Consider the following 26,535-nt stretch of genomic DNA (forward strand, 5'->3'; position numbering starts at 1 on the left):
TCACAGAAAGAGTTGGAAGGGACCTCAAAGGCCATGTAGTCCAACCCCATTCAGAAGCAGGAAACCAACTCCTACCAGATCTGAATAGCCATTTTAACTGCGATCCATGCTCAACAACTGGAAAGCAGAAAGATGAGATTGAAAATTAAGGCACCCCCACCCACCCAACAGACCTTTCCATTCATCTGAACCCCTTTGGCACCTTTCACCTTAGAACAGCTGAAGAATTCCACTTGTTTTTTAACTACCGAAGAAGCCATTAAACTTGGGTGCCAGGGTCAAAATGAATGCGCATCTTTCTTAAAGGATCCCCCAATGGAGCTGAACGCAGCACACTCTCACCCACTATTCTGCACCGTGGAACCACATACAGAAAGCAGCTCCCGAGAAAAAGAACATTCCTTTCTTGACGAGTTTAGCGAGTATTATCCAAAGCGAAACTTGAGTCTATATTTGACCAGAGGGGGGTTCTTCCGAGGCACCGGCAATGAAACCTTTGGCTTTGCTGGGATGATGACAGGTGGCTTTTTCTTTTCAGGGACAGTGACAGTAAAGGCGAGTTCCGGCTGTTCGGCTTGTCTGAATCTCGGGAGGAAATGAGTTGAAATATGCTGGGGTTTTACCCGGGGACTGCATCCTCTTTTTGCTTTGCCCCTTTTGTTCAAAGCAACATACCATTCTCTTCCTGTTTTTTCAGTCCTGTAAACCGCTGAGGCGTATGTGTTATAGCTGTTCTCTTGAAACCTCTCCCTGAACTTGCAGTCATCTGTAAATTTGGTCTAAAGAAAGGGGGGGAAACAACAGCAGCAGTCACTTACTTAAAAAGGTTGTTGTACCAGGTTACACATTGTTATTATATGATCATTATTAGTAGTGTTATTATTTACATTTATTACCTGCCCTTCACCCAAAGGTCCCAGGGCAGGTCACTATATATATATTTCAAAAATCATTAAAAATAGTTAAATGCAATCCAAAATCACATCACAAAAATATAATGGGTCCTAAAAATGTACATCTCCAGTGTCAAAGGCCAGAGTGAAGAGGTTCATCTTCAGCATTCACTGAAAACTATAAAGTGAAGTTGCCAGACACCCTTCTGTGGGGAGGGAGTTTCACAGCTTAGGAACTGCCACAGAAAAGGGCATCAGGTTGGGGAAGGCTGTTCCTAGTACGATGTGATCTGATGGAGCATCATATAACTGTGTTGGGATATATATAGAGAGAGAGACAGACAGACAGACAGATATGCACAATTATTATTATCTTTCTTACCCACTCTCTCCCTGAAGGTCCCAGGGTGAGTTACAGCAGATAGAAACATAATACAATTAAGACAGCAATAAATAGCAACCCCACTTAGAACCTCCAAACAATAATTCCATTGATATGGAACCGGGGTAGGTAACCTGTGGCTCTCCAGATGTTGCTGAACTCAAGCTATCAATCCCAGCCAGAATGGTCTATGCTCAGGGATGATGGGAACTGTAGCTGAGCAACATCTGGAGGGCCACTGGTTCCCCATCTGCCCCTGACCTAGACCTTGCAGTCGTTTCTGAAGGTCAAACCACACCAGTTTAGGCAGTGGAAGCTGGTCCATTAGGGCAAGTGGGGTGCTACCCTCAGCCAGCCCCCACCTGCCTGTCTTCTTACTTACAACCAGTCCAGGGTGTGGTGGCATGACCTGTCAGCTTCCTTAGTTTCAGTGTTGCCCTTACAGAGCTCGGCAGGGAGGATGATGGGGACCAAAGCTGGAATTCTCTGGCTCTGCCTGTCATTGGCTCTGGCTCCACCTATTGCTTGGGCTGTCTGCATTCCACCCCACTAGTCCCAATGAGCATCAGCCACCACTGAGTTTAGGCTCATTTTATACACAAAGCCTTATTAGGACCATTGATCCAACCAGCTGTCTGACAGCAATTCACTAACATCTCAGGCAGGGTCATTTTCCAGCCCTGCTACCTGAGATTATTTTAACTGGAGCTGTCAGGAATTCAGCCTGGGCCTGTATACAGTTCAGGGAAAGGAAGGGATATACCCTGCCCACCAAGCTAGCATTGCCCAGTGGAATGCATTTCATTTTGAGGGCAGGAATTGTATAAGTAGAAAGGATGGGGGGGGAGTGACACATGGGCAAAGTGTGCTCTGTGTCTTACCAAAGAAGGAGCCTGCTATGTAGCTGATTGATTGCTAAGTCTTTGCACGTGATGGAGTGGAGGTGGGGGCCCCATCCCCTTCTCAGGAAGGGGGCAGAGGAGAATTAACCCTTTATAGCCAGCAGCAGTACAGAATAAGGGACTCCAGAGTGGTTTGACGTGGGGAGCAATAAGGTGCTTTCTGTGAATGTCTGAATCTTTGATTGTACATCAGATATAAAATATGGATAGCTCCTGGGGAGCACAATCAAAGCAGGTTGTGCTTTCAGGATGTCTTTTTGTGCCGTCTGGTTTCTTGAAGCTAGTTATGCCATAGGAGAGCGGTTCCCAAGCTCTCCCCATCCCACAGACTGCTTGAAAATTGCTGAAGTTCTTGGTGGACCACTTAAACTTTTTTTCCCCACCTGTTGTAACCACTGTTATGTGCTGTGCTCGATGCTGTATGGTTTTTTTAATTCTGTTCTTATGGCTTCTTTTGTGTTATATGTTGTATTTTATTGTATTACAGTTTGAATTCAGACTGTAGTGCAAAGTAAGAAGTAAAGAAAGCAATTAAAGCTCAAGTTAAAATCAAGATGAATATTCCAGGTGATGGATGTGCTGTTTTTCATCTTCGACCACAAATCCGCAGACACACCACGGACCACTTGACACAGTTTGGGAACCTCTGCCATAGGGCAATGCTAAATGTGTGCATCAGACATTGTGTGTGTATTGGGGGAGGAGAATGGACAGGAATGAAGGGCAAATGGTAGCCGTGGAAAGAAACTGGTAGGAGTGTTCAGAAGAAGGCTAATCCCTGGAGGTTCCATAGAGAACCCAGTGGTTTCTGAGCCTTTGCTAGACACTGATTATATGCCCTTACAGCACATTGAGAGTAGCCATCATGGAGCTATGCATACCACAGAGCTGGTATAGCATGGTATGCAACAAAATCTGTGGTTCAAATTTTGACTCTCACCTTCATCAAGAAGTCACCAGGTGGCCTCAGGTGAGCCACTCTCTCTAAACCTCACTCCTCCACCCCAACCTGTAGCATTATTCTCCCAAGATGGGAGAACTGGAGTGCTTGGTCTTAGAGGAGAGCATTGATATAGTGAGCATAAAGGAGACCTGGTGGAATGGAGAAAACCAGTGGGATACGGTTATCCCTGGATATAAACTATATCGGAAGGACAGGGAAGGACGTATTGGTGGCGGAGTCGCTCTATACGTGAAAGAAGGCATTGAATCCAGCAAGCTCAAAACCCCAAAAGAGGCAGACTCCTCCACAGAATCGTTGTGGGTGGTGATACCATGCCCCAGGAGGGACTTAATACTGGGAACGATCTATCGTCCCCCTGATCAAAATGCTCAGGGAGACCTTGAGATGAGATATGAAATTGAGGAAGCATCCAAACTAGGAAATGTGGTAGTAATGGGTGACTTCAACTACCCGGACATAGACTGGCCGCATATGTGTTCCAGTCATGACAAAGAAGCAAAGTTTCTAGATATTCTAAATGACTATTCCCTAGACCAGTTGGTCATGGAACTGACCAGAGGGACGGCAACCCTGGACTTAATCCTCAGTGGGGACCGGGACCTGGTGCAAGATGTAAGTGTTGTTGAACCGATTGGGAGCAGTGACCACAGTGCTATTAAATTAAACATACATGTAAATGGCCAATTGCCAAGAAAATCCAACACGGTCACATTTGACTTCAAAAGAGGAAACTTCACACAAATGAGGGGATTGGTAAAAAGAAAGCTGAAAAACAAAGTCCAGAGGGTCACATCACTCAAAAATGCTTGGAAGTTGTTTAAAAACACTATATTAGAAGCTCAACTGGAGTGCATACCGCAGATCAGAAAAGGTACCGCCAGGGCCAAGAAGATGCCAGCATGGTTAACGAGCAAAGTCAAGGAAGCTCTTAGAGGCAAAAAGTCTTCCTTCAAAAAATGGAAGTCTTGTCCGAATGAAGAAAATAAAAAGGAACACAAACTCTGGCAAAAGAAATGCAAGAAGACAATAAGGGATGCTAAAAAAGAATTTGAGGAGCACATTGCTAAGAACATAAAAACCAACAACAAAAAATTCTATAAATACATTCAAAGCAGGAGACCATCTAGGGAGACGATTGGACCCTTGGATGATAAGGGAGTCAAAGGTGTACTAAAGAACGATAAGGAGATTGCAGAAAAGCTAAATGAATTCTTTGCATCTGTCTTCACAGTGGAAGATATAGGGCAGATCCCTGAACCTGAACTAACATTTGCAGGAAGGGATTCTGAGGAACTGAGACAAATAGTGGTAACGAGAGAGGAAGTTCTAGGCTTAATGGACAATATAAAAACTGGCAAATCACCGGGCCCGGATGGCATCCACCCGAGAGTTCTCAAAGAACTCAAATGTGAAATTGCTGATCTGCTAACTAAAATATGTAACTTGTCCCTTGGGTCCTCCTCCGTGCCTGAGGACTGGAAAGTGGCAAATGTAACGCCAATCTTCAAAAAGGGATCCAGAGGGGATCCCGGAAATTACAGGCCAGTTAGCTTAACTTCTGTCCCTGGAAAACTGGTAGAAAGTATTATTAAAGCTAGATTAACTAAGCACATAGAAGAAGAAGCCTTGCTGAAGCAGAGCCAGCATGGCTTCTGCAAGGGAAAGTCCTGTCTCAGTAACCTATTGGAATTCTTTGAGAGTGTCAACAAGCATATAGATAGAGGTGATCCAGTGGACATAGTGTACTTAGACTTTCAAAAAGTGTTTGACAAGGTACCTCACCAAAGGCTTCTGAGGAAGCTTAGCAGTCATGGAATAAGAGGAGAGGTCCTCTTGTGGATAAGGAATTGGTTAAGAAGCAGAAAGCAGAGAGTAGGAATAAACAGACAGTTCTCCCAATGGAGGGCTGTAGAAAGTGCAGTCCCTCAAGGATCGGTATTGGGACCTGTACTTTTCAACTTGTTCATTAATGACCTAGAATTAGGAGTGAGCAGTGAAGTGGCCAAGTTTGCTGATGACACTAAATTGTTCAGGGTTGTTAAAACAAAAAGGGATTGCGAAGAGCTCCAAAAAGATCTCTCCAAACTGAGTGAATGGGCAGAAAAATGGCAAATGCAATTCAATATAAACAAGTGTAAAATTATGCATATTGGAGCAAAAAATCTTAATTTCACATATACGCTCATGGGGTCTGAACTGGCGGTGACCGACCAGGAGAGAGACCTCGGGGTTGTAGTGGACAGCACGATGAAAATGTCGACCCAGTGTGCGGCAGCTGTGAAAAAGGCAAATTCCATGCTAGCGATAATTAGGAAAGGTATTGAAAATAAAACAGCCGATATCATAATGCCGTTGTATAAATCTATGGTGCAGCCGCATTTGGAATACTGTGTACAGTTCTGGTCACCTCATCTCAAAAAGGATATTATAGAGTTGGAAAAGGTTCAGAAGAGGGGAACCAGAATGATCAAGGGGATGGAGCGACTCCCTTACGAGGAAAGGTTACAGCATTTGGGGCTTTTTAGTTTAGAGAAAAGGCGGGTCAGAGGAGACATGATAGAAGTGTATAAAATTATGCATGGCATTGAGAAAGTGGATAGAGAAAACTTCTTCTCCCTCTCTCATAATACTAGAACTCGTGGACATTCAAAGAAGCTGAATGTTGGAAGATTCAGGACAGACAAAAGGAAGTACTTCTTTACTCAGCGCATAGTTAAACTATGGAATTTGCTCCCACAAGATGCAGTAACGGCCACCAGCTTGGATGGCTTTAAAAGAAGATTAGACAAATTCATGGAGGACAGGGCTATCAATGGCTACTAGCCATGATGGCTGTGCTGTGCCACCCTAGTCAGAGGCAGCATGCTTCTGAAAACCAGTTGCCAGAAGCCTCAGGAGGGGAGAGTGTTGTTGCACTCGGGTCCTACTTGCGGGCTTCCCCCAGGCACCTGGTTGGCCACTGTGAGAACAGGATGCTGGACTAGATGGGCCACTGGCCTGATCCAGCAGGCTCTTCTTATGTTCTTATGTTCTTATTATTTATTGAATGTGTATCTCACCCTTCCTCTAAAAAGGAGCCCAGGGCAGCAAACAACAAGTGATGAAATGATTAAAAAAAAAATCTTAAAAGCATCTTTTAAAAATCTATGAAACACACACAATTCCAATACAGATGCAGACTGGGAAAGAGATCTAGTTAAAAGGCTTGTTGGAAGAGGAAGGTCTTCAGTAGGAGGTATAATAATGTTGACTAGCACGTAAACACACTAGTCAACAGAGCTAAGTGTTTGCATTAGCCACACCTGGAGGGGGAACAGGTTGATCTGCTGATCAGTTGTGAAATCTCTCTGAAGCTGATTAAAAAAAAATGCACTCAAGCTTCTCCCACCAGGTTTTACAGTCAAAAGAGATGACTAGCGTTGTGTGCTCCCATTTTCAGAACAGAGGTGGAGACGCACTGGAACCAGCAGAACAGTGAGTGTGTTTCTACCCTTCCTTTACAGCGTTGTTAAAAGGATTACAACTAGATAATGCACTTTGAACATTTGAACGTACTACACAATAATAATAATAATAATAATAATAATAATAATAGTTGCTGCTGCTGCTGCTGCTGCTGCTGCTGCTGCTGCTGCTGCTGCTGTTGAAGCATTTCCCCAGTTTTCAAATTATTCATTAGGCTCTCTCTTGTCCATTGTTTCTGAATAGTTCCCTGAAATTTCTCATGAGGCTGCAGAAACACTTCTTCGTTGTCTTCTTTTTTTGCATGACTAGCATAATGCAAGATAAGAAACAGTCACTTAACCAACCATAAAGGGCATATAAGGTATGCACTTCTCCATATTGATGCTTCAAGTCACCAGTAAAGCCAATTTTAGCCTGCATGAAAGTACAGTGAAGTGTAGCTTATTTTCTTAATGGAAGAAAGCTGACTACAGTGGCACATAACCATTCATTATATTTGGCTTGAACCATTAAGATAGATGACATACAAATGTGCAACTTAACTGTAGCCTAAGAGAGATGATAAGCATTTAAAAATGATTGTTTTACTTGATCTTATTTATATGTGCTGAGTACTCTAAGGGCCCATTCACAGGGCTCTATATATTCAGAGGCATGTCTTAGGGGAAAAGAAGAAAGATGTGCAGTTGCCTTTGGGCTTTGTTTATGAGATCCCGAGAGGCATCTCTGGCGGGCTATGGGCAGAAACAGAATGCTGGGCCAGATGAGCCTTTGGTCTGATCGCACAGGCCTCACAGGACAACCCACTAGGAGATGTGAAAGTAGTGAAGCTGGAAGGTTGGTAAACTCAACAATTTTGATCTCATCTCATCTGGCCACTGAGAGTAATATAGGAGCTATTAAGGCAGTGGTAGCCTACGGCCATTCTACCCTGAACACGCCCATTCTTGTCTGATCTTGGAAGCTAAGCAGGGTCAGGCATGGTTAGTACTTGGATGGGAGACCTCCTGGGAGTACCGGGTGTCATAGGCTTAGAGGAAGGCAATGGTAAACCACCTCTGAATACCTCAGTAGGGGGTTGGACTTGATGGCATTATAGGCCCTTTCCAACTCTACTATTCTATGATTCTATGAATATTTCCAAAAAATATTCACAGGGTTGCCATAAGTCGTAATCGACTTGAAGGCATATAACAACAACAACAACTCAGTGGTAGAGCACCTGCTTTGCTTGCAGGTCTTTTGTTCAATCCCTGGCATCTCCAGGTAGGGCTGTCAGAGATCTCTGTGTGAAATCCTGGAGAGCCACTGCCAGTCAGTGCAGACAATACTGAGCTAGATGGACACATCTTCTGACTCAGTATAAGGCAGCTTCCTATATGCCTATATACCTAATATACACCAGAACCACCTTCATATGAGACTAGGGTGGTCACTTAAGCATCACCCCCCCAAAAAAGAAAGTTTTGCATACAATTTGCACATGCTAATTATAATAATGATTATAATAACAATGAGGGCATTACGCTTGTCAAGGATTATCAATACTTTGGCACAGTCATTAACCAAAATGGAGACAATAGTCAAGAAATCAGAAGAAGGCTAGGACTGGGGAGGGCAGCTGTCAGAGAACTAGAAAAGGTCCTCAAATGCAAAGATGTATCACTGAACACTAAAGCCAGGATCATTCAGACCATGGTATTCCCGATCTCTGTGCATGGATGTGAAAGTTGGACCTGAAAAAAGCAGATAAGAGAAAAATCAACTCATTTGAAATGTGGTGTTGGAGGAGAGCTTTGGGCATACCATGGACTGCGAAAAAGACAAATAATTGGGTGTTAGAACAAATTAAACCAGAACTATTACCAGAAGCTAAAATGAAACTGAAGTTATCATACTTTGGACACATAATGAGAAGTCAGGATTCACTAGAAAAGACAATGAAAAACAGAAGGGAGTAGAAAAAGAGGAAGGCCAAACAAGAGATGGATTGATTCCATAAAGAAAGCCACAGACCTGAATTTACAAGATCTGAACAGGGTGGTTCATGACAGATGCTCTTGGAGGTCGCTGATTCATAGGGTTGCCATAAGTTGTAATTGACTTGAAGGCACTTAACAACAATAACAATTATAATATAGTTGCAGATCTAGAAATAATGGGTGATAGGCATCTCAAACTCAAGTGCAGACCCACTGAAATTTACTTTGAGTATGATTAGCATTGGATATCACCCATTCACTATAATCTAAACAGAAATACAATATACTAGGGTGAGGAAGACTGAGGACCAGGTGACTCTGTGCCTGCCCAGGTGCTCACTGTTGGTGGGCAACTTCAAGCCCCCTCCTGCTTAGGGTTCTTTGGCTTTTAACTTTAGCTTTAAAGCAGGCTTTGAAACCAAACCAGACCAGGCAGGCCTTCAAAAAGACCTGTCTGCCCTTCCAATAGAGGGCTTCCAATAGAGGGCTGCCCTCTGTTAAGTAGAGAATATGGCCACTCTGTTAAAGTCTTGGGGAAAAGTTGATGGAAGTATGCCCTGCATGCCATCTTTCCACACTTTTACATCAAGCGTAGGGGGGGGGAGTTGTAAAATGTCCACATTTTATTTCCAAACAATGTTATCCAAGATACCAATCTCTTCAGCTTGATGTCTTGGGCATATTCACAGAAATTATCTTTGTTAAACAGTGATGTTTGATGTTTGTTTGCACATACAAAAGCTATGGTGTACTTTTAGAAGGCCTAATCAGGATAAAATAAACCCAGACTCAGCCATGAAGATTTCAGTGGGTGACCTTGGACTAGTGTCTGTCACTTAGCCCAACCTACCTTGCAGGATTGTTGTAAGGATAAAATGGACAAGGAGGGAAGGCGAGATATAAATATAATAATATAATAATAAACACTTTTCCTGCTTGATTTGCAATCTTTTTTAACACCCTGGCTTTCACCTCCTTTAACATTTGCTTGAAATAAAGGGAGACAATGGTTTTAACAAAGGACTTCCTACATGTTCATCTGTTATTGTTCACCATGACGGGTTGCAGTTAAAGGAAGATTTTTTTCTCCCTATCCCTATGGTCTCTCCCCCCCCCCCAAAAAAAGACTGCGCTAAATAATAGCTACTAACAATATAGCGGAGCTGAAAGATGATAGCATTACAATGAATTCCTGTTGCTGACTTGCTCACTATAAATCTGAGAAGACAATTCCACATGATTGCCTCCCAAAGGAGTTTGGATTGTTTTGGCACGGAAATGTGCGCCTCATCCATCAACAGGACTTCTTCGGTCTGGGTAGATGGGAGAGGGTACTGATGTCAAGGGTCTACTCATTAAGGGAGAGGAATGGAGAGGTTAGCAGCTGAATATCCTTCCTTCCCATCTCTGATTACATTAAGGGCTTGTCCTGTGATAATCTCCCCATTCAGCACTCTGGGCATCTTAGCTTTTAAGATACCCCGTGGACTTTCCAGGGCAGGAACATGCACTGGTAGATTGGGATCCAGTGGCAGATCTCTGGGTGATTTGCAGCAGATTTGCCACCCTAGGCTCCTTTGGAAGAAAGGGCAGGATATTCCTGAGACTGTTTTAAGTGTTTTTAATACTGAATTTTCAGCTGTTGTAACCCGCCCTGGGACCTGCTGGTGAAGGGCGAATAATGTATGTATGTATGTATGTATGTATGTATGTATTTATTTTATTATTTCATTTGTATCTCGCCCTTCCTCCCAGCAGGAGCCCAGGACGGCAAACAAAGCGCTAAAAACACTTTAAAACATCATAAAAACAGATCTTAAAATACATTAAAACAAAACAGTGTTAAAAACATTTTTTTAAAAAACTTTTTAAAAGGGTTAAAAGCATTATTAAAAAACATATTAAGCAATTCCAACACAGATGCAGACTGGGATAGGTCTCAACCTAAAAGGCTTGTTGAAAGAGAAAAGTCTTCAAAAGGTGCTGAAAAGATAGCAGAGCCTGCCTAATATTCAAATATAACAGCAAAGATTCTTCCAAGGATTTCTGACTCCCAATAGTTTAAAAATTGCAAGTAAAACTACAAGTTAAAAAAAGAGAGAGAGATTTCTGCCATGACTGGTATTGTAACATTCACTTCTCTTTCATCCTTGGTGTTCCTCATCTGTAAAATGTGCATATCAGCTGGCTGCCTTTGACCAGGTCTTTCTACAGCTCTGCTGCCAAGTTCTAGAGTTTTTGCAGAATCCCTGATCTGTAGCTACTCAGATGTAGATATGCACTTCTATATGTAGGCTGATGGGGAGGGGTGTTGTCAGTAACTGGCTATGCCTCCTGGATCACCATTGTGCATCTGGCTTTATGCTCCCTCAGCCACTACTTTGCACTTGCCTCTGGTTAGCAGATATCTGGCTTCTAGAACAAAGCAAAGTAGCCCTGACAAGCCGAAAGTCTGGCCATTCATACCCAGGGGGACCCCACCATTTATTCATTATTATTACATGTATATCCCACCTTTCCTCCAAGGAGCTCTCCCCATTTTATCTTCACAACAACCCTGTGAGGTGGGTTAGGGTGAGAAATAATGACAGACCCAAGGTCACCCAGTGAACTTCATGGTTGGCAGGGCATTTTTAAAGGAATTGTTACTGGGTGTCCATTCCCCCCCCCATTCAAATAGCTTGTATGTGGAAGTCTCTCTACAACCCCTGACATTTGGATTGAGGCAACAGTGGTTCAAATTTTAAAAAATTGGGGTGTGTGTGAATATAGCCTTGCAAATGCATTTACACAAGTTACTAGTCTAGCAAAGTTCTTACTAGCCTGTCTACCCACCAGTAACTATACGAATTGAAAAGCAAAGTAAAATTAAAAACTGCTGCTTATGATCTGTGCCCTGTTGTAGCAGAATTCTTATGGGGGGGGGGAAGAATGAAGCTCCGGAGAACCGGACATCACAGTGTACAAGGAGAGAGATTTTGTTAAGAAGTTTTTCAGAAAGACTGGTGGTTTGTAGTAGCCCTAGGAATTATTGTATAATGTGCTCCTGCATTCTACTGTTTCAATTTAATTTTACCAAAATGTCATGACTCTACTGTTTCAGTGGCTTCCAATCAGAATTTGTGTTCTTGGTTCATTGATTAGTTTTTTTGTGTCCATTTGTGTCCACTGGGTGTCCAAAAGCTAGGACTGGGTGTCCATTTGGATACACAACTATTACTTAAAAAATGCCTTGATGGTTGAGTGGGGATTTGAACACTGGCCTGCCAGTTCCTAGTCAGACACACCCACTACACAACATTTCTTCCACTCTGTCTCTCTCTCCCTCTCTACTCTCCCAACTGCAGTCTTCAAATTTTCTCTCTAATAGTCTTTTATCATACTAGAAGATACAGCTTTTCTTGCATTGTTTTGGAAAGTGCAAATGAGGTAAGTTCACCTTTAAATGTGAACTGAATCAAATTTCTTCTCCATCTGTACATGCACCCATTTTTTTCTCTATATTGTGATCTAATGAATGGACCTAAATGACACTTTCTCAGGTGGAAGGTGGCGGTGATAAGACATGGGTTGCCCTGGGCTCCTTCTGGGAGGAAGAGTGAGATATAAATTTGATGGATGGATGGCTGAGTGACAATGTTGCAACCATAGCTTCAAAGTGGAAATGTATCAAGCCAGAAAACAAAGTCCTTATGGGACAACCTACTGGGTATAGGGAAAGCCAGCCATGAGGCCTGGCAGTAAATAAAATCAACGGGTTTAGGCTGAATTCTGGTCTTTCCACCTGGGTAAGGACAGGGGGCATGGGCTGACATCATAACTAGAGAAGCAAATACACCAGAAGGTAGTATACTGTTATCTCCAGCAGTGGCCCAGAAGGGGTTTGCAGTGCCATCTTTTAAAAATCTTGCAATGGATCCTCCTTTTTCCATGTACCAATCTTTTATTTACAAATATCCTTTGATTCACTAATCATTAGGTTTTTAGTGCTATGTAGTTAAGGTATAGCTGGTATAGCACAGTGGGGAGGAGAGCCTGACTCAGAGTCCGGAATCTGTGAGTTCAAATCCCCACTCGTGTCTCCTGGGTGTCAAGGGCCAGCTAAAGATCACCCCAACAGTGAGTGGCTCAGGAGTTATGTGTCCACCTGTGCAGCCGTGGGCAAGCTGCATAGTCCCAAGGAACCCAGTTGCCCCCCAGCTGGCAGTTGCGGACAAGAAAGGGGCTGGCTTGTGCAGCTGTGGCAAGCTGAGCAGGCCCTAGCCAGCTGAGGAGGACTAGCGTCAGAGGGAGGCAATGGTAAACCCCCTCTGAATACCGCTTACCATGAAAACCCTATTCATAGGGTAGCCATAGGTTGGGATCGACTTGAAGGCAGTCCATTTCCATTTCAGTTAAGGGATGAAAAAGTGAGTTGAACTGGTCAGCTTTGGGGAACCCAGGATCTGGGAACCTCAGATGCAAGGGCTGAATGAGGCCCTCCAGGCCTCTCTATTCAGCCACTACACCTGTCAGTAGCCCTGCTCCACATACTCTTTGTGTGCTTTTGCCTGGCTGAAATACGTTCTTGATAAAGCTGTTTGCTGGATGGATGGAGAGGGGCGTGTGTAGAAACCACTGGCTTTTGTGTGGCTGGAATGTAGACTGCTGTACAAAGGTAAGAGCCAGATCTCTTGCTCCACCCACTTTTTGCCTCTGCCCCCTCCCTTCTCAGCACTGGCATGTGGCCCCCAGAAGGTTGTTCAGGAGGCAATGTGGCCCTTGGGCTGGAAAACATTCCCTACCTCTGCTCTATGTTAGGGATGGAAGGATCTGTCAATTTACGTTCTCTCAGTTTCTTATTTTTCCAATCTTAAATTTGGTTTTCCACATTTCTGCAGATATTTGCTGATTTAAAAAAAAATTTCTCATGAAAATTCTTCAGCATTTTAGTGTGAATTTCTCCCAATAAACACAATCTAGCATGCAGTTTTGACTTATCTACACATTTTTGCAAGCAATGTCTCCTAATACAATGCATTTTTGTATGTTATTTTCAATAATATAATTCATTTTTAAGCATACCTTCCTTTAATACATGCATTTTTTGTAAACATTGTCTGGCTGGATAACTGCTTCACAAAATTCGGATGTGCACATTTTGATGGATGGCTGTGTTTCAATTCTCATGTTGTTTTGGAAAATGTGAATTTGGTGGATTTGGCTGTAAATGCAAACTGAATTGAATTCCCCTCCCCCACTCTACATTGGGGTGATGTTTCTACAAGTAATTCTCACATACCCTGGAGAGCTCTACCTTTGAGGTAGGTACCTCTGTGGTTTCCCATGGAGTAAAGGCAAAGCCAGTACTTTGGGAGGGTTTGCAAGACTGAGCCAGAGCTCTTACACATGTATAGTCTAAGAGGTTATTCCAACATGGCCGTAAGGTGCAAACAAGCGCTACAGTCTCTCTTTATAATTTCCATCTCTATCTGACTTCAGCTATACAATGAGGGGAAGGGGGTGTCTAGATTTTGCAAAGCTTTTCTAGACATAAGCTCCAGAGAGAGACATTGCTGGGATTTCTACCTCTATACTAGTTTGACTGATGGATCCCAAGAGCGTATTAACAGTGACTACAGCAGACACAACAGATGTCTTCTGAAGGTCATTTCTCCCTTCTAATCTATGTCTGGCCATCCGGGTTAGTACAAAAGAATGAAAAACTATTGATGTGATCTTGTCGGAGGCTACTGAAGCAAGTCTTCTGTTTCCTGCCAAGATCTGTGGCAACCAGAAAAGCAAATCCTTTGTCCCTTGGGACATTAGTTTTGCTCATCTGCCTTTGCAATCAATGAGCAAAGAATTATTAAAACTGGATGGTACATTCAAAATGCCTCTGTCAATTTTGCTTTTGTACAAGTTGGGAACATCCACAAGCCAGCCTCTTCCTTGCTAACAGGTATTCCCTTATGAGTGTGTCAGTTGAGATTAGTTGCTGCATTGTTAAATCCCGAGATTATTATATTATATATGAGTTTACACCTGGAAGGTTCTCGGGTCTCATAAAAAGGATTTAAGAAAATAAGAGGCATTGAAGAAACCATTTTTTTATTAAAATATGGACCATGATGTGGTCTCATAGTCCTGGCCCTCAGACTTTTCTTACAAAAACATCCCAAATCCTGCAAAGAGACCCCGATTTTGCAAACAATAACACTACATTCCTGAAGCACATCTAAGGTCCTTGGCTGCCTACAACCCATACATTTAAAGCACACGGCTTCTTCCAAAGAATCCTAGGAACTATAGTTTACCCCTCACAGAGCTACAGTTCCCAGCACACTTAACAAACTACATTTCTCAGGATTCTTTGGGGAAAGTAATGTGCTTTAAATGTGCTTTAAGTGCATGGTGTGTACACAGTCCACTTTCAGCATGAAGCTTCTAGCCCTTACAGTGACTGCTTTGTCCTAACTAGACATTCTTCATTGTTTCTCCTCACAACTCTACTCACTCTCCTTTGGAAGCTTGTCTGTTGTTGGCCTGCTTTTTCTTCCTTCTGTATCTGTCTCCTTACCTTTGTCTTAAATTCATTCCCTCTCCTCAGCATAGCCTTCCTTTCTCAGTTCACCACTTCCTTCACTTTTAAGTCCATTGTCTTTTTCTAAGCCATTCAGCCTAGCCATATTTTGCTTCTCCACTATCTTCTAATTCTTGGGGATGATGTTTAATGCTAGTCCTACACAGAGTAGTCATACTTTGGACACATAGTCATGCTTTAGACACATAATGAGAAGACATGATTCATTGGAAAAGATAATAATGCTGGGGAAAACAGAAGGCAGTAGAAAAAGAGGAAGGCCAAACAAGAGATGGATTGATTCCATAAAGGAAGCCACAGACCTGAATTCTGGCTGCCAGTCCAGTTGCCTCTGCACAAGGAATGGGATCTTGTCCATCATCTCAAGACATAGCAACATGTCTTGGCATGCAACAAGAAAAGAGGGAAGGGCTGTAGCTTAGCAGGAGAGCATCTGCCTTGTGTACAGATTGTCTGAGATTCAATTTCTGGCATCTCTAGGTAGGGCTGGGAGAGACCCCTGCCTGAATCCTTGGAGAGCTCCTGTCAGTCACTGTAGATGACACTTGAGCGAGATGGCTGATTCAGGATAAGGCAGCTCCTATGTTCCTAAAAAGTTCCATTCTTCTTAACAAAATACAACCTCAAAGAGACTGAGTTAAGGTAAAACACTCTATTGTAGGTTTATACAAACATAAACTTTTAGCGTTCCCTCCGATAAAATATGTGCTATAGATGAATATTACGAATGCATCCCTATATTCTGCTTATAGACCAAATGCCAATTAAAAGTAATTGCTCCTTAGATGAATCAGCCAGACACATTTCAACCTAAAGTCCTCTTCAGTGGCATCTGTAATCCATGGACTTCAATATAAAACCTGATAACTAGAGTAGCTATCAAACTTGTCAAAATGCAAAATATTTAACTGAACTTTAGTTTCTAATTCTAGTGCAAATATCCAAATAAAGATGATGATTATTTTCAAAAATCATTCAAGAAGCCACAGGGTAGCATAACTGCACGCGCCTCATATCTGCCTGAGGTGCAAAATGTCTTGGGCCAGCCCTGGTTGGTGGATCGATCATCATGACCCACAACTGGATGACTGTTCTCCAATCAATGATAGATCATGTGAACAGTCACACTGCTATTTTATTCCTTTTTTAAAAAGAGAAAAAGAACATACCTCTCTAAACTCTTTGGTTGAATGGTAAGCAGGTTATACAAGCCCAGTTTCATTCCAGCTTCTCAATTTTATGTCGAGCAAACATTCCAGTAAGGCAAACGCAGGATCAGTCTTGCCACCCTCCCACTTCACATCCTCCAAGCTTCTGGAAGGTTGCCTCATAGAATCATAGAATAGTAGAGTTGGAAGGGGTCTATAAGGCCATCCAGTCCAACCCCCTGCTCAATGGAGGAATCCAACTTAAAGCATACTCAACATGTGGCTGTCCAGCTGCCTCACCTGCCATTTTATTCTTCTAAACTCCGCACGTACCTTTATGCATTTTTAAAAATTTATTTTTTTATTAAATTTATATCCTACCCTTCCTCCTAGAAGCAGCCCACAGTGGCAAACAAAACACTAAAAACACTCTGAAACATCTTCAAAGCAAAAGACTTTAAAACATATTAAAACTAAACATCTTTAAAAACATATTAAAACAAATCATCTTTAAAAAACATATTATAACAAAAATATTTTAATTTTTTTTAAAAAATCTAAAAAAGTAATTCCAATATAGACACAGACTGGGATAAGATCTCTACTTAAAAGGCTTGTTGAAAGAGAAAGGTTTTCAGTAGGCACTGAAAATATAACAAGAGATGGTGCCTATCTATTATTTAAGAGGAGCGAATTCCACAGGGTAGGTGCTACAACACTAAAGAGTGGTAGAAGGGAGGTGCCCAGAATGACAAAACAATATGATAAAAAGTCACAATTTTATTCCGTTTTTATGAATAAAAATTATATAAAAAGCCCAACGCGTTTCGGCTAATCACATATAGCCTTCATCAGGGGCTGAAATAAATAAATATACATTTAAATTACTAAACATACTGTTCAAAATTGTAACTTACAGTAATAACAACATAGTGATGAAAAATGTTTGTACTCCCACCCCACCCGCCTTTCCCAAAAAACTGAAACTGTAAGTTACAATTTTGAACAGAATGTTTAATAATTTAAATGTATATTTATTTATTTCAGCCCCTGATGAAGGCTATATGTGATTAGCCGAAACGCGTTGGGCTTTTTATATAATTTTTATTCATAAAAACGGAATAAAATTGTGACTTTTTATCATATTGTTTTGTCATTCTGGGCACCTCCCTCCTACCACTTGTTATACTGAATGACATCTACTTTTTTTCTACCTCCGCTACAACACTAAAGGACTGCATTTATATGTTCATCCTATTGCTTATAACAAAACAAAACAAAACAAAACCAGAAACATTTCTGCTAAATTATTTTGTAATATAAACAAGAGCAGTTACTTTGTATACCCAAAACAAGAGGCTGTTTGTTGCTGAACAGGCTAACATACAAGCAACTAGGAAACTGAGAGCAAAACAGGAAAAAGCGAAAGGGTAGAGTCTTAGCTCCAGCCCATAATAACTGGAGATCATGTTTCACACTATCATGACCCATTACTACAATTTCTAACCGTGCTTGAATGGTTGGACGACATGTGGGGGGCTGCTAGTGAGGAAGTGACATCAGAGGAACCAGCCAGTAAGGAAAGATCATCTTACCCCTTATATTATCTTACCCAGTCGATCACTGCACTCTGCAGGTGAGGGCCTCCTGCAGATACCATCTCATCAGGAGGTCCGTTCCACACAACATAGGAAGTGGACCTTTAGTGCTGTGGCATCGACAATTTGGAATTCCCTCCCCTTAAATATTAGACAAGCGCCATCTCTGTTATCTTTTGGGTGACTACTGAAGACCTTCCTCTTTAAACAGCCTTTTAAGTAGAGTCCTTATCCTCGTCTGCATCTGTGTTAGAATTGCTTTTTCAAATGTGTTCAAAGTTGTTTTTTAAATATGTTTTTAAATATGTTTTGTTTTAATATGTTTTAAAGTATTTTGTTTTTAAAATGTTGTAAAGTGCTTTTAGTATTTTTAATTAATTAATTAATAATGGGGAGATTTGGTTTGCATTTAAATCTGAATTTATCAAATGTACATTTTCCAAAACAATATGAGAACCAAAATATAGCCTTTCTTCAAAATTCCCACATATCCAAATTTTGTGATGCAGCTCTCCAACCAATGTTTACAAAAATGCATATATTGGGGGGGGGAGTTGATAAAAATTAATATTAGTGAAAATAACATACAAAATGCATTGTATTAGGACAAACTGCTTGCAAAACCTAGTACGTTAGTCATAACTGCATACAAAAATGTGTTTAGTAGGAGAAATTAGAGCTGAAGAATTTTCATGAGGGTTTTTTTTAAAAAATGGCAGATTGCTGCAGAAATGTGGAGAACTGAATTTAAGATTGGAAAAATGAGAAATTGAGAGAACCAAAGTTGACAGATCTTTCCATCCCTACCAGCCAGTTTGTTTTGCTACAACTTTGAAGGACTGTTGTTTTTTCCCTACAGCTTCACTATGAAGAGGAAAAAGTATATTATTTATTATTTATTTATTACATTTATACCCCACGTTTCTTTCACCATGGAACCCAAGGCGGCATACATGTTCCCAGGCGGTCTCCGATCCAGGCACTGACCAAATGCAAACCTGCTTAGCTTCAGCAAGGTGGTGGCCTCATGTGCCTTCAGACCATAGCCTGGGACATATATTTGAACTGAACACTCCAAGGACACACCCCAGTGCTCTACAAATGTTACATCTGTTTTCTCCCTTTTGCTTCCCAACTTAAATGTAAAAAGAGGGGAAATAATTTTGCCCTTTCGAACATATTTTCCCCTTTCTTGCCATGAAACAAATGATAAAGCTTTCTGCTGAGAGCACAACCTCACAAAAGGCCATTTGAACAGCTGCAATGTGTTACACAGCCCAACCCACTGCATGTTTTCTTGGAAGAAAGTGCCCTTGAAATCAATGGGACTTACTCCCATATATGTGTGCAGAGGATCTTAGCCTAAAACATATCACAGTGGGAAAGGGTGCTATTTAAGAAAAAAAACACGGAGCCATCTGTTTGGGAAGCTGATAATTGCCAGGATTAATACTGCTTCTGAATCCAGTTTCCTTATTAAAAATAAAGTGCTTTATAATTTCATTAAATGTCCACCTAAATGGAAGGCTGAAGCTAGGATATAGAAGGGGAAACCTATTACAGCCCACAAAATTGCTTCCTTCACCCTCCTCCACAAATAATAGCTGCACTTTACTGAGTGGTGGCTGGTGGCTTTATGTTAGTGGAGCTTCAGCTCCTTTAGTCCTTGAAAGTTCAGACTAAAACCCAGAGTGGATTCCACTGCCCCACTGACATGGAGCCACCAATCCCTACTGACTTGATTTGATCTCTAGTTTAGCTAGAAGTAATCAAAATGCTGTTAAAATCAAAGAGGTTTCATGAACCCTGGGCTCCTACTGGGAGGGAGGATGGGATATAAATCTAATAAATAAATAAATAAATGCATGAGTGACAGGCACAATGCTTGCTTGTGCCTCCTCATACTCATTAGCCCATGAAATAACTTCATCCTGCCAAAGCAGGAAAGAACAACAGATGCTGTTTTTACATTTTTGGCATTGTTTAGACCAGTGATCTTTAGACATTTGACTCAGGTTTCAACTAATTTCTTGCACTGATTTGACTGAAGAAATCACAGGTCCTCGCCTTTCAGGATGACCTATTTGAAGCACTGTCCATCTGCAACACTACGTCTTGCTCCCAAGCAATTAGCCAGGAGCCAAGAAGAGGGGATTAATGTCATTTTGGCTGCTGCTGAATCATGTCAGATTTTTATAACATGAAATAACAAAATGATTTTGCACTAGTGGGAAGGAGAAAAGTCTTCTGTTCACATGGCCCGTTGGGTATTATGTAGCTGCGGACACTCAGAAAAGCCACCCTGAGCTTCTAGCATGCATTGGCATGGATCATACTAGCAGTCTGGGAAGGGATTTGCCCCAAAGGGGCATAACTAGTGCTTTTTATTTTGCTGGTATTTGTCAGTACAGAGTACCAGCACTTTTCCCCCTAGCCCGTAGCAGCTATTTTCTGCACCCATGGCACTTTATCAAGATATAAGTACCGGCACTTCATTTTTTTTACTTAAAAATACAAAAGCACTGGACACACCTCAGTGCCACAGCATCTGCTCTGCATGCAGAAATTCCCAGGTTCAGTCCCTGGCATCACCAGGTAGGACTGGGAATGTCCACTCTCTGAAAACTGAGAAGGTTGATGCCAGTCACTATAACTACTAAGAAAGGAGGAAAAAATCCCAAAATGCTGAGAAAAATTTATTACTTGGGAAAGCCCAATGCGTTTCAGGATATTGGTCCTTCACCAGGGGATAAAATAGTCTGTAGAGATCTCTAATAGCAAAAATGCTTAAATTTTTAATGGCAATTACCATTATAAACAATGCACTGTATCAATGGCCTGACTTGATATAAGGCAGTTCCCTATATTTCAGATGCTTTAGAGCTGCCAGATGTCGTGGACTACAATTCCCATCGTCCCCAGCCAGCATGGTCTTTGTATCCTGCAGGCCCACACAAATTGAGAGGATGCCCACAGGGTCCCCTCTGATGATGGAAGAAGCACACACTGTGCCTGCCCTGAGAATGTTGAGGACGTATCTCTGTTCATTCCTCCCAGCTCTCCGAATGTAATGACATAAGCATGATGAGTGAACATGTGTTGAGTTGAAGTGCAGCCTCGGGGAAACTTTGGAGTGAAAGAGAGAGGGCTGCAGGGTGCCCTCACTGTTGCACCTTTCCATTTGCTTCCAGTAGTTCACCAACGTCACAGATACGAAAGAAGCAAATTTGCAGCACCGCATAGAAAGCCTAGCAGACAATCAGCCAACTCTTCTCAAGCTGTGCTGTGGCATTCACAAGCATCATTTTACACTTGAGCGTAGGAAGTTGCCTTACATCGAGCCAGACCCCAGTTCTCTCTAACTCAGTACTGTCTACACTGACTGGCAGCGCTTCCCCAGTCCTACCCAGAGATGCCAGGGACTGAATCTGGAACCTTCTGCTTGCAAAGCAAATGCTCTCCCACTGACCTGTGGCCCTTCTCCTTTTATGTATTTCTTTACTTCAAATATTTCTAAGCTGTCTTTCAAGACTATAGCCTCACCAAGGTGGCTTATATTAATAGGAAATATACTTTACAGTAACACATGTTAAAACAGGAGCAGCCAACGTGGTGCCCACCAGATGTTGCAGGACCCAAGCTCCCATCAGCCCCAGCCAACATGGCCAATGGCCAGAGATGATGGGCGTTGGAGAACAACAACATCTAGAAGGCATCATGCTGGCAGCCCCTGCATTGAAACATACAGTTCAGATTACAATATGTTAAAGTAAATACAATGCAATAAAATTCAATAGTCACCAACAAAAAAACCCAGCAGCAACATATGCGATAAGACATTTAATTAAAAACCAGGGGAAACCAGTATGTTTTAAAAACTTTATTTAAAACCCAATTTGATGGAGCCAGGTGTATATCTCTTGGAAAGGAATTCCATGCGGTAGGAGCCACCACTAAGAAGGCCCTATCCCTTCACAGTGCTGGCTGGACAACGGGGAAAGGGGATGTGTTCTCTTCCCCATGCCCTCAGTACTATGTGCCCTTTTTCAAAGCCCACCCAAGAATTGATCAAAGGGGACCCAGCTTTGCAGCCCACAAATAAAGGTCAACATTTAGGCCTGGAGTTTTGACTCAAGTGTGAGTGGGCAACCTACATACATTCAGTTAAACATTTCCAAGAAACCTACTGGTGTACAAATTGCACATATATAGGATGCTTTCTGTCTGATCAGAAACCTGGCTTTCCTGGGTTCTTGATCAAGCAAAGGGAGCCATACATGCATACAGTACTTTTAAACACGTAGGATCCATAGATATGTTTAGCTGAATGCACATAGGCTGAGGGCAGGGCCTGCTGCCACTATCCTAATCTCCACTCACTCACCCATGCTCATTCACTCACCCAGGTTATGCCATGGGAATAGAGCTTCTTATATCAATCAGTTCAGATATTAAAATATCTGTCCCGGTTTCACTGGCTTTATTTCCATCCAAGGTTAAATAGTCAGGGCAAGGGGTGTGTCAGGCCAGCGCAACCTGCAAGCCCACCAAGCCAAAGGCAGCCAACCAGCCATGTATTGTGATCTGCCAGGACAGCGCTTGACAGTGCCACTTCTATTACAGCAAGGGTGGGGAACCTTTCTCGGCCACATTCCCTCCTGGCCAACCTTCCAGGGGGCCACATGCTGGGCCAGAAAGAAATGTTTGAAGGGGCTGCAGTAGCGCAGTGGCAGAGAATTTGCTACACGTGCAGGTTCAATCCCTGGCCTCTCCAGGTCACGCTGGGAGAGACCCCTCCCTGAAACCCTGTTGAGCTGCTGCCAGTCAGTGTAGACGACACTGAGCTAGATAGATCAAGGGCCTGACTCGGTATAAGGCGGCTTGCTATGTTCGTAAGGGGGTGGAACAAGGAATGTAAAATTTTGCCTTTGTCCAGTAGGCTAGTATCTATGCACACTTACACACCCTCGTCCTTCATCTGGACAAGCAAGAGGCATGGCCAGAGTTCAGGAGACGTTCCAGTCAGGCAAAAACACTCAAGGAGGCCATGAAGAAAAGTCAGGGAGTGGCGTGGCCTGGGGAGAGTGGGTAGCCCAGGGAGATTCCCGAAGGCCAGGAAGAGAAGCCCAGAGGGCCGCATTTGGCCCACGGGCCTGATGATCACCACCCCTACATTACAGTATTTATGATGGATCCATCCCTTAAGGATTCCAGAAGAGCCTGTTTAGAGGCTAGTCTGTTGATGGTCGTCTACTGGACTAGCAGGATATGGCGGAGGAAGCAGGAGTAGTTTTGCTAATGCCTATATAGAGTCATTAAGAAACAATAAAGCTTCAGTGGCATGCAGGGGTATAGTCATCCAGGGTCTTGGGGGATCTTAGACCCCTTAGGTTTTGGGGAGCAGAGTCCCACCAGGGTCCCAATGTCTCCAGCATCCCATGAGCCAGGCAGCATGAAAGGGGAGTGTGTTAGCTACTGGGGAGAGTCTTATGCATCCTTGTCCTGTCCTGCTGATTTGTACCAATCAAAGTGAAAGAGGTGAGTCAGCCACCGAGAAGACTCTTCTCAGTAGCTAACACTCTCCCCTTTCATGCTGATTGGCTCCTAGGGATGTCTGTGGTTTGGGAGAAGGCATTAACAAGGATCTCATTCTCAACCCAGCAGCAAAAAAAGGAGGCAGGGGGCGTGGCTGTGACTAACATGAAGAGACCCTGCAATTCTGAAATTGCCATTACACTACTGGTGATTTGTTAGGTCTTTAAAACCTCAACCCTTGGTGCAGACGACAGCTTCAGTACATTGAACAAGTCCTTGATGGGTTGCCATACATGGTTGGTGGCAGTGGCGGTTGGTAGCTCAGGTGTCGGTGGAGCAGTGAATCCGCTCCGGGTTTTAGTCCAGACTTTCAAGGAGCTGCCCCACTGACATGGAGCCACCAGTCTCCACTGTCTGGTGAGCTATATTCAGCAAGCTGGATCAAAAGTTATACTGGATGAGGATGAGGTATTTAAAGGGCAAGGGGACCTCATTCTTCCTCTTCTGAATTTTCATAAGTATGCAGGGCTGTAGAATCAAATCTCATGATGCGCAGTGCAGACGACCTTGCGGTATTTCTTTTTTAAAAAAAGGCACGTCACAGAAACATTTGCACATATCCTGGAAATGCAGTTTATTTTTGTTTTTACTTACACTTGCATGGAGTTTTCCTTTTTTTGACATCGCTAAAAATTTGTTGCTGAAAACTCCTCGTATTCCTACAATCCCCTGAGACACAGCAAATATTTCCAAAATACCTAGGATGACAGAAATCCCAAAATAAAACACAATTCGTTTTTGTTTTTGTTTTTCAGAGCACTGCAAAGAAAAAAAAGAAGAGAGAAAGAAATCTTATGCATTTGTCTTTCCTTAAGAAGAAGGACTAGCTTTGTCATTTTAGGCTTAACCAGTGATTTCATGCTTGATTGCTTCTTGCTTGGGTTATCTGAATATACATTTATTTATAGATGTCCTGAGGTTTTAAAGGACACAACCAGTGTGAGATGCGGGTGGAATTTCATGGCTGCTTATACTGCCCTCAATGGGAAGGCGTCAGTACAGGATTATGGAAGGGGAGAACGGAGGAGCCTTCAAAACCAGAAAGGGTTGTTTGAACCAGGACCCCTCTCCTCCCCCAGCTTGAATCTTGTGCCCTATGAGCTCAGTCCTGGAAACAGTTTTTAGTGGCTGGCCATAATGCTGGGACAACTGACATAGTTAGATAGACAAGAGAGTCTCTGAGGATGCACAGAATGCATTTCTCTTACCAGCAAATAAATAACCACAGCTTGTTCCGGATCTCACTCTTGGGAGGGAGACAGGAGGGGAATGGGATTTGGTTTGTAAGATTTGTCCCCCGCCCCTAGGCTCTGGTTATTATCATGTGGGGTTAATGGGTATTTAGTCTGCTTGCTGGTTGGCTGTAGTGGGAATAAATAATGGTTTCTCCCCCAGGTAAGAACCTGGTGGTGGAACAAATACCTTTGGGCGAGAGATGGGACAGGAGTGTAAATACCCTAGTTGAAAGATAGGGGTGGCCTGATTGATAGTTTTTTCTCTTTCTTTGCCATGGCGTTAACTGGTGTTCCTAATACAAATCCAGGGTGATCAGTAGGTCTTTTGTGATTTTGCTATTTTATATTGTTTTGATTTATTGATTGCTTTGGCTGTACTTCTGTTATATCTTTCTTTTGTATCAATACACTATTAATTTTGTATTAATACACTATTCACTGCTTTGGGAGCCTTTGGGCCAAAAAGTATATAAATAAGCCATAACATAACACAGCTGCCTCTGTGCAACTGGCATTGAGCACATTACTTTCAGGATAAAGAGCATCCTATTCGAGCAAGGTTGAGCCTTGGGCACACCCCAACTAACATTTCTGCATCAGTTGCAAATTATTTTAACCACACACATCCCACACATGCACAGGACTAGACCTCAACCAAATCTCAGCCGCATTACACAGTTTTGGGGAACGCTGTCACTCTGCTGTCCTCCAATTAGCTGAAAAGCTCTGGCTTGATACTCTGCTCCCTCCCCTCAAATGTGGCTCTCCCCAGCAAATGGATGAGTTGTAGGATGCCATGGAATTTTCATGACCATTCTAACTGCTCAGGAGGAGAGGAAAGTGCAAGTGCACCAGGCTTGTTGACAGAGGGTGCTGTGGTCTGTTGGTGGGAAAGGATTATGCAGACAAGCAAGGAGACAGGACTGTCACAACCATAATCAAGTGTTAGGTTGAGGAAAAGAAGGAAGCACCCTGCTCCCAATCCCCTTCATGCATGATCCCTTCATCTGTTCATTGGACACACCTGGAGTGGCCATGAGGTTGATGGCCAATCCATTTTGAAGTCTGTGTGGAGCTGACATCAAGGTAAACTGGCCTGGAGCTGCACATTCCAAGGTTTTGGAGGAAAAGAGGACGGAGTTTTACTAGTGTGTGTTCCCCCGTTCAGAAAATGGAGATGGAGGTGCATTGAAGCTAGCAATCCTGCAAGTGAGTCTCTACCCTGTGTGCAAATGCTGGCAGAGCCCCTTGTCATGTCTGCAGGATGTGTGGATGGGGAGGGGGATGCTCTAGCCAGGCAATGTTAGATACAGGGAAGGGGCTCACCCTTTGAATGCATGGAGGATTGGCATGAATTCCCTTCCCCTTTTTATCAGTCAGCTCAGACCAGTGCTGGGGCAATGCTCCCAGCTTCTCAGGGAGCCTGGATGGGCCAATGGTCTGACTGGGTATAAGACAGCTTCCTATGTGCCTAACCCTTTCTGCTCCTGCCCCCATGCAGCATGAGTGATCCATATGCACAACTGAAACAGAAGAGTATGTGCACAGTAATGCACATCTGGACTCCAGGTTCTCATTGAACTTGATGCAAGTGTCAGAGGTGGATCATGGTGCACATCCCTATCCAAGGCCACTTGCAGCCATTTCATCGAGCTGCAGCGGAGGGAGAGAGAGGACTGCAAGGCCTCTCTGTTGACTCTGCTGAGATATCAGCAATGTTTGGCTCCTCCTGTCCTTGCACACTTCCCATTCCAGCTAATCCTTACAAAAACTCTGCAACTAAGAACT

At 42.9% G+C, this 26,535-nt stretch overlaps 1 protein-coding gene and 1 pseudogene across 2 annotated transcripts in view; one reads left to right on the forward strand and one right to left on the reverse strand.

Annotated features, from left to right (window-relative positions):
• Positions 1 to 425: 425 nt before the first annotated feature.
• The window catches only part of FGF5 (fibroblast growth factor 5), a 40,660-nt gene continuing 14,550 nt past the window's right edge, over positions 426 to 26,535 (reverse strand). The window contains exons 2-3 of one of the 2 annotated variants that reach the window (XM_061584794.1): positions 24,107 to 24,210; positions 426 to 779 (exon numbers count right to left, since the gene is read on the reverse strand). In XM_061584794.1, coding sequence (XP_061440778.1) covers positions 426 to 779; positions 24,107 to 24,210 — 458 coding nt within the window. Of the gene's footprint in view, positions 780 to 24,106; positions 24,211 to 26,535 lie in introns of those variants that run through there. The other variant, XR_009757928.1, reaches the window with a different exon arrangement.
• LOC133364614 (5S ribosomal RNA) lies at positions 7,520 to 7,638 on the forward strand (annotated as a pseudogene).

Source organism: Rhineura floridana, chromosome 9, assembly GCF_030035675.1.
Source record: "Rhineura floridana isolate rRhiFlo1 chromosome 9, rRhiFlo1.hap2, whole genome shotgun sequence".
NCBI lineage: Eukaryota > Metazoa > Chordata > Lepidosauria > Squamata > Rhineuridae > Rhineura > Rhineura floridana.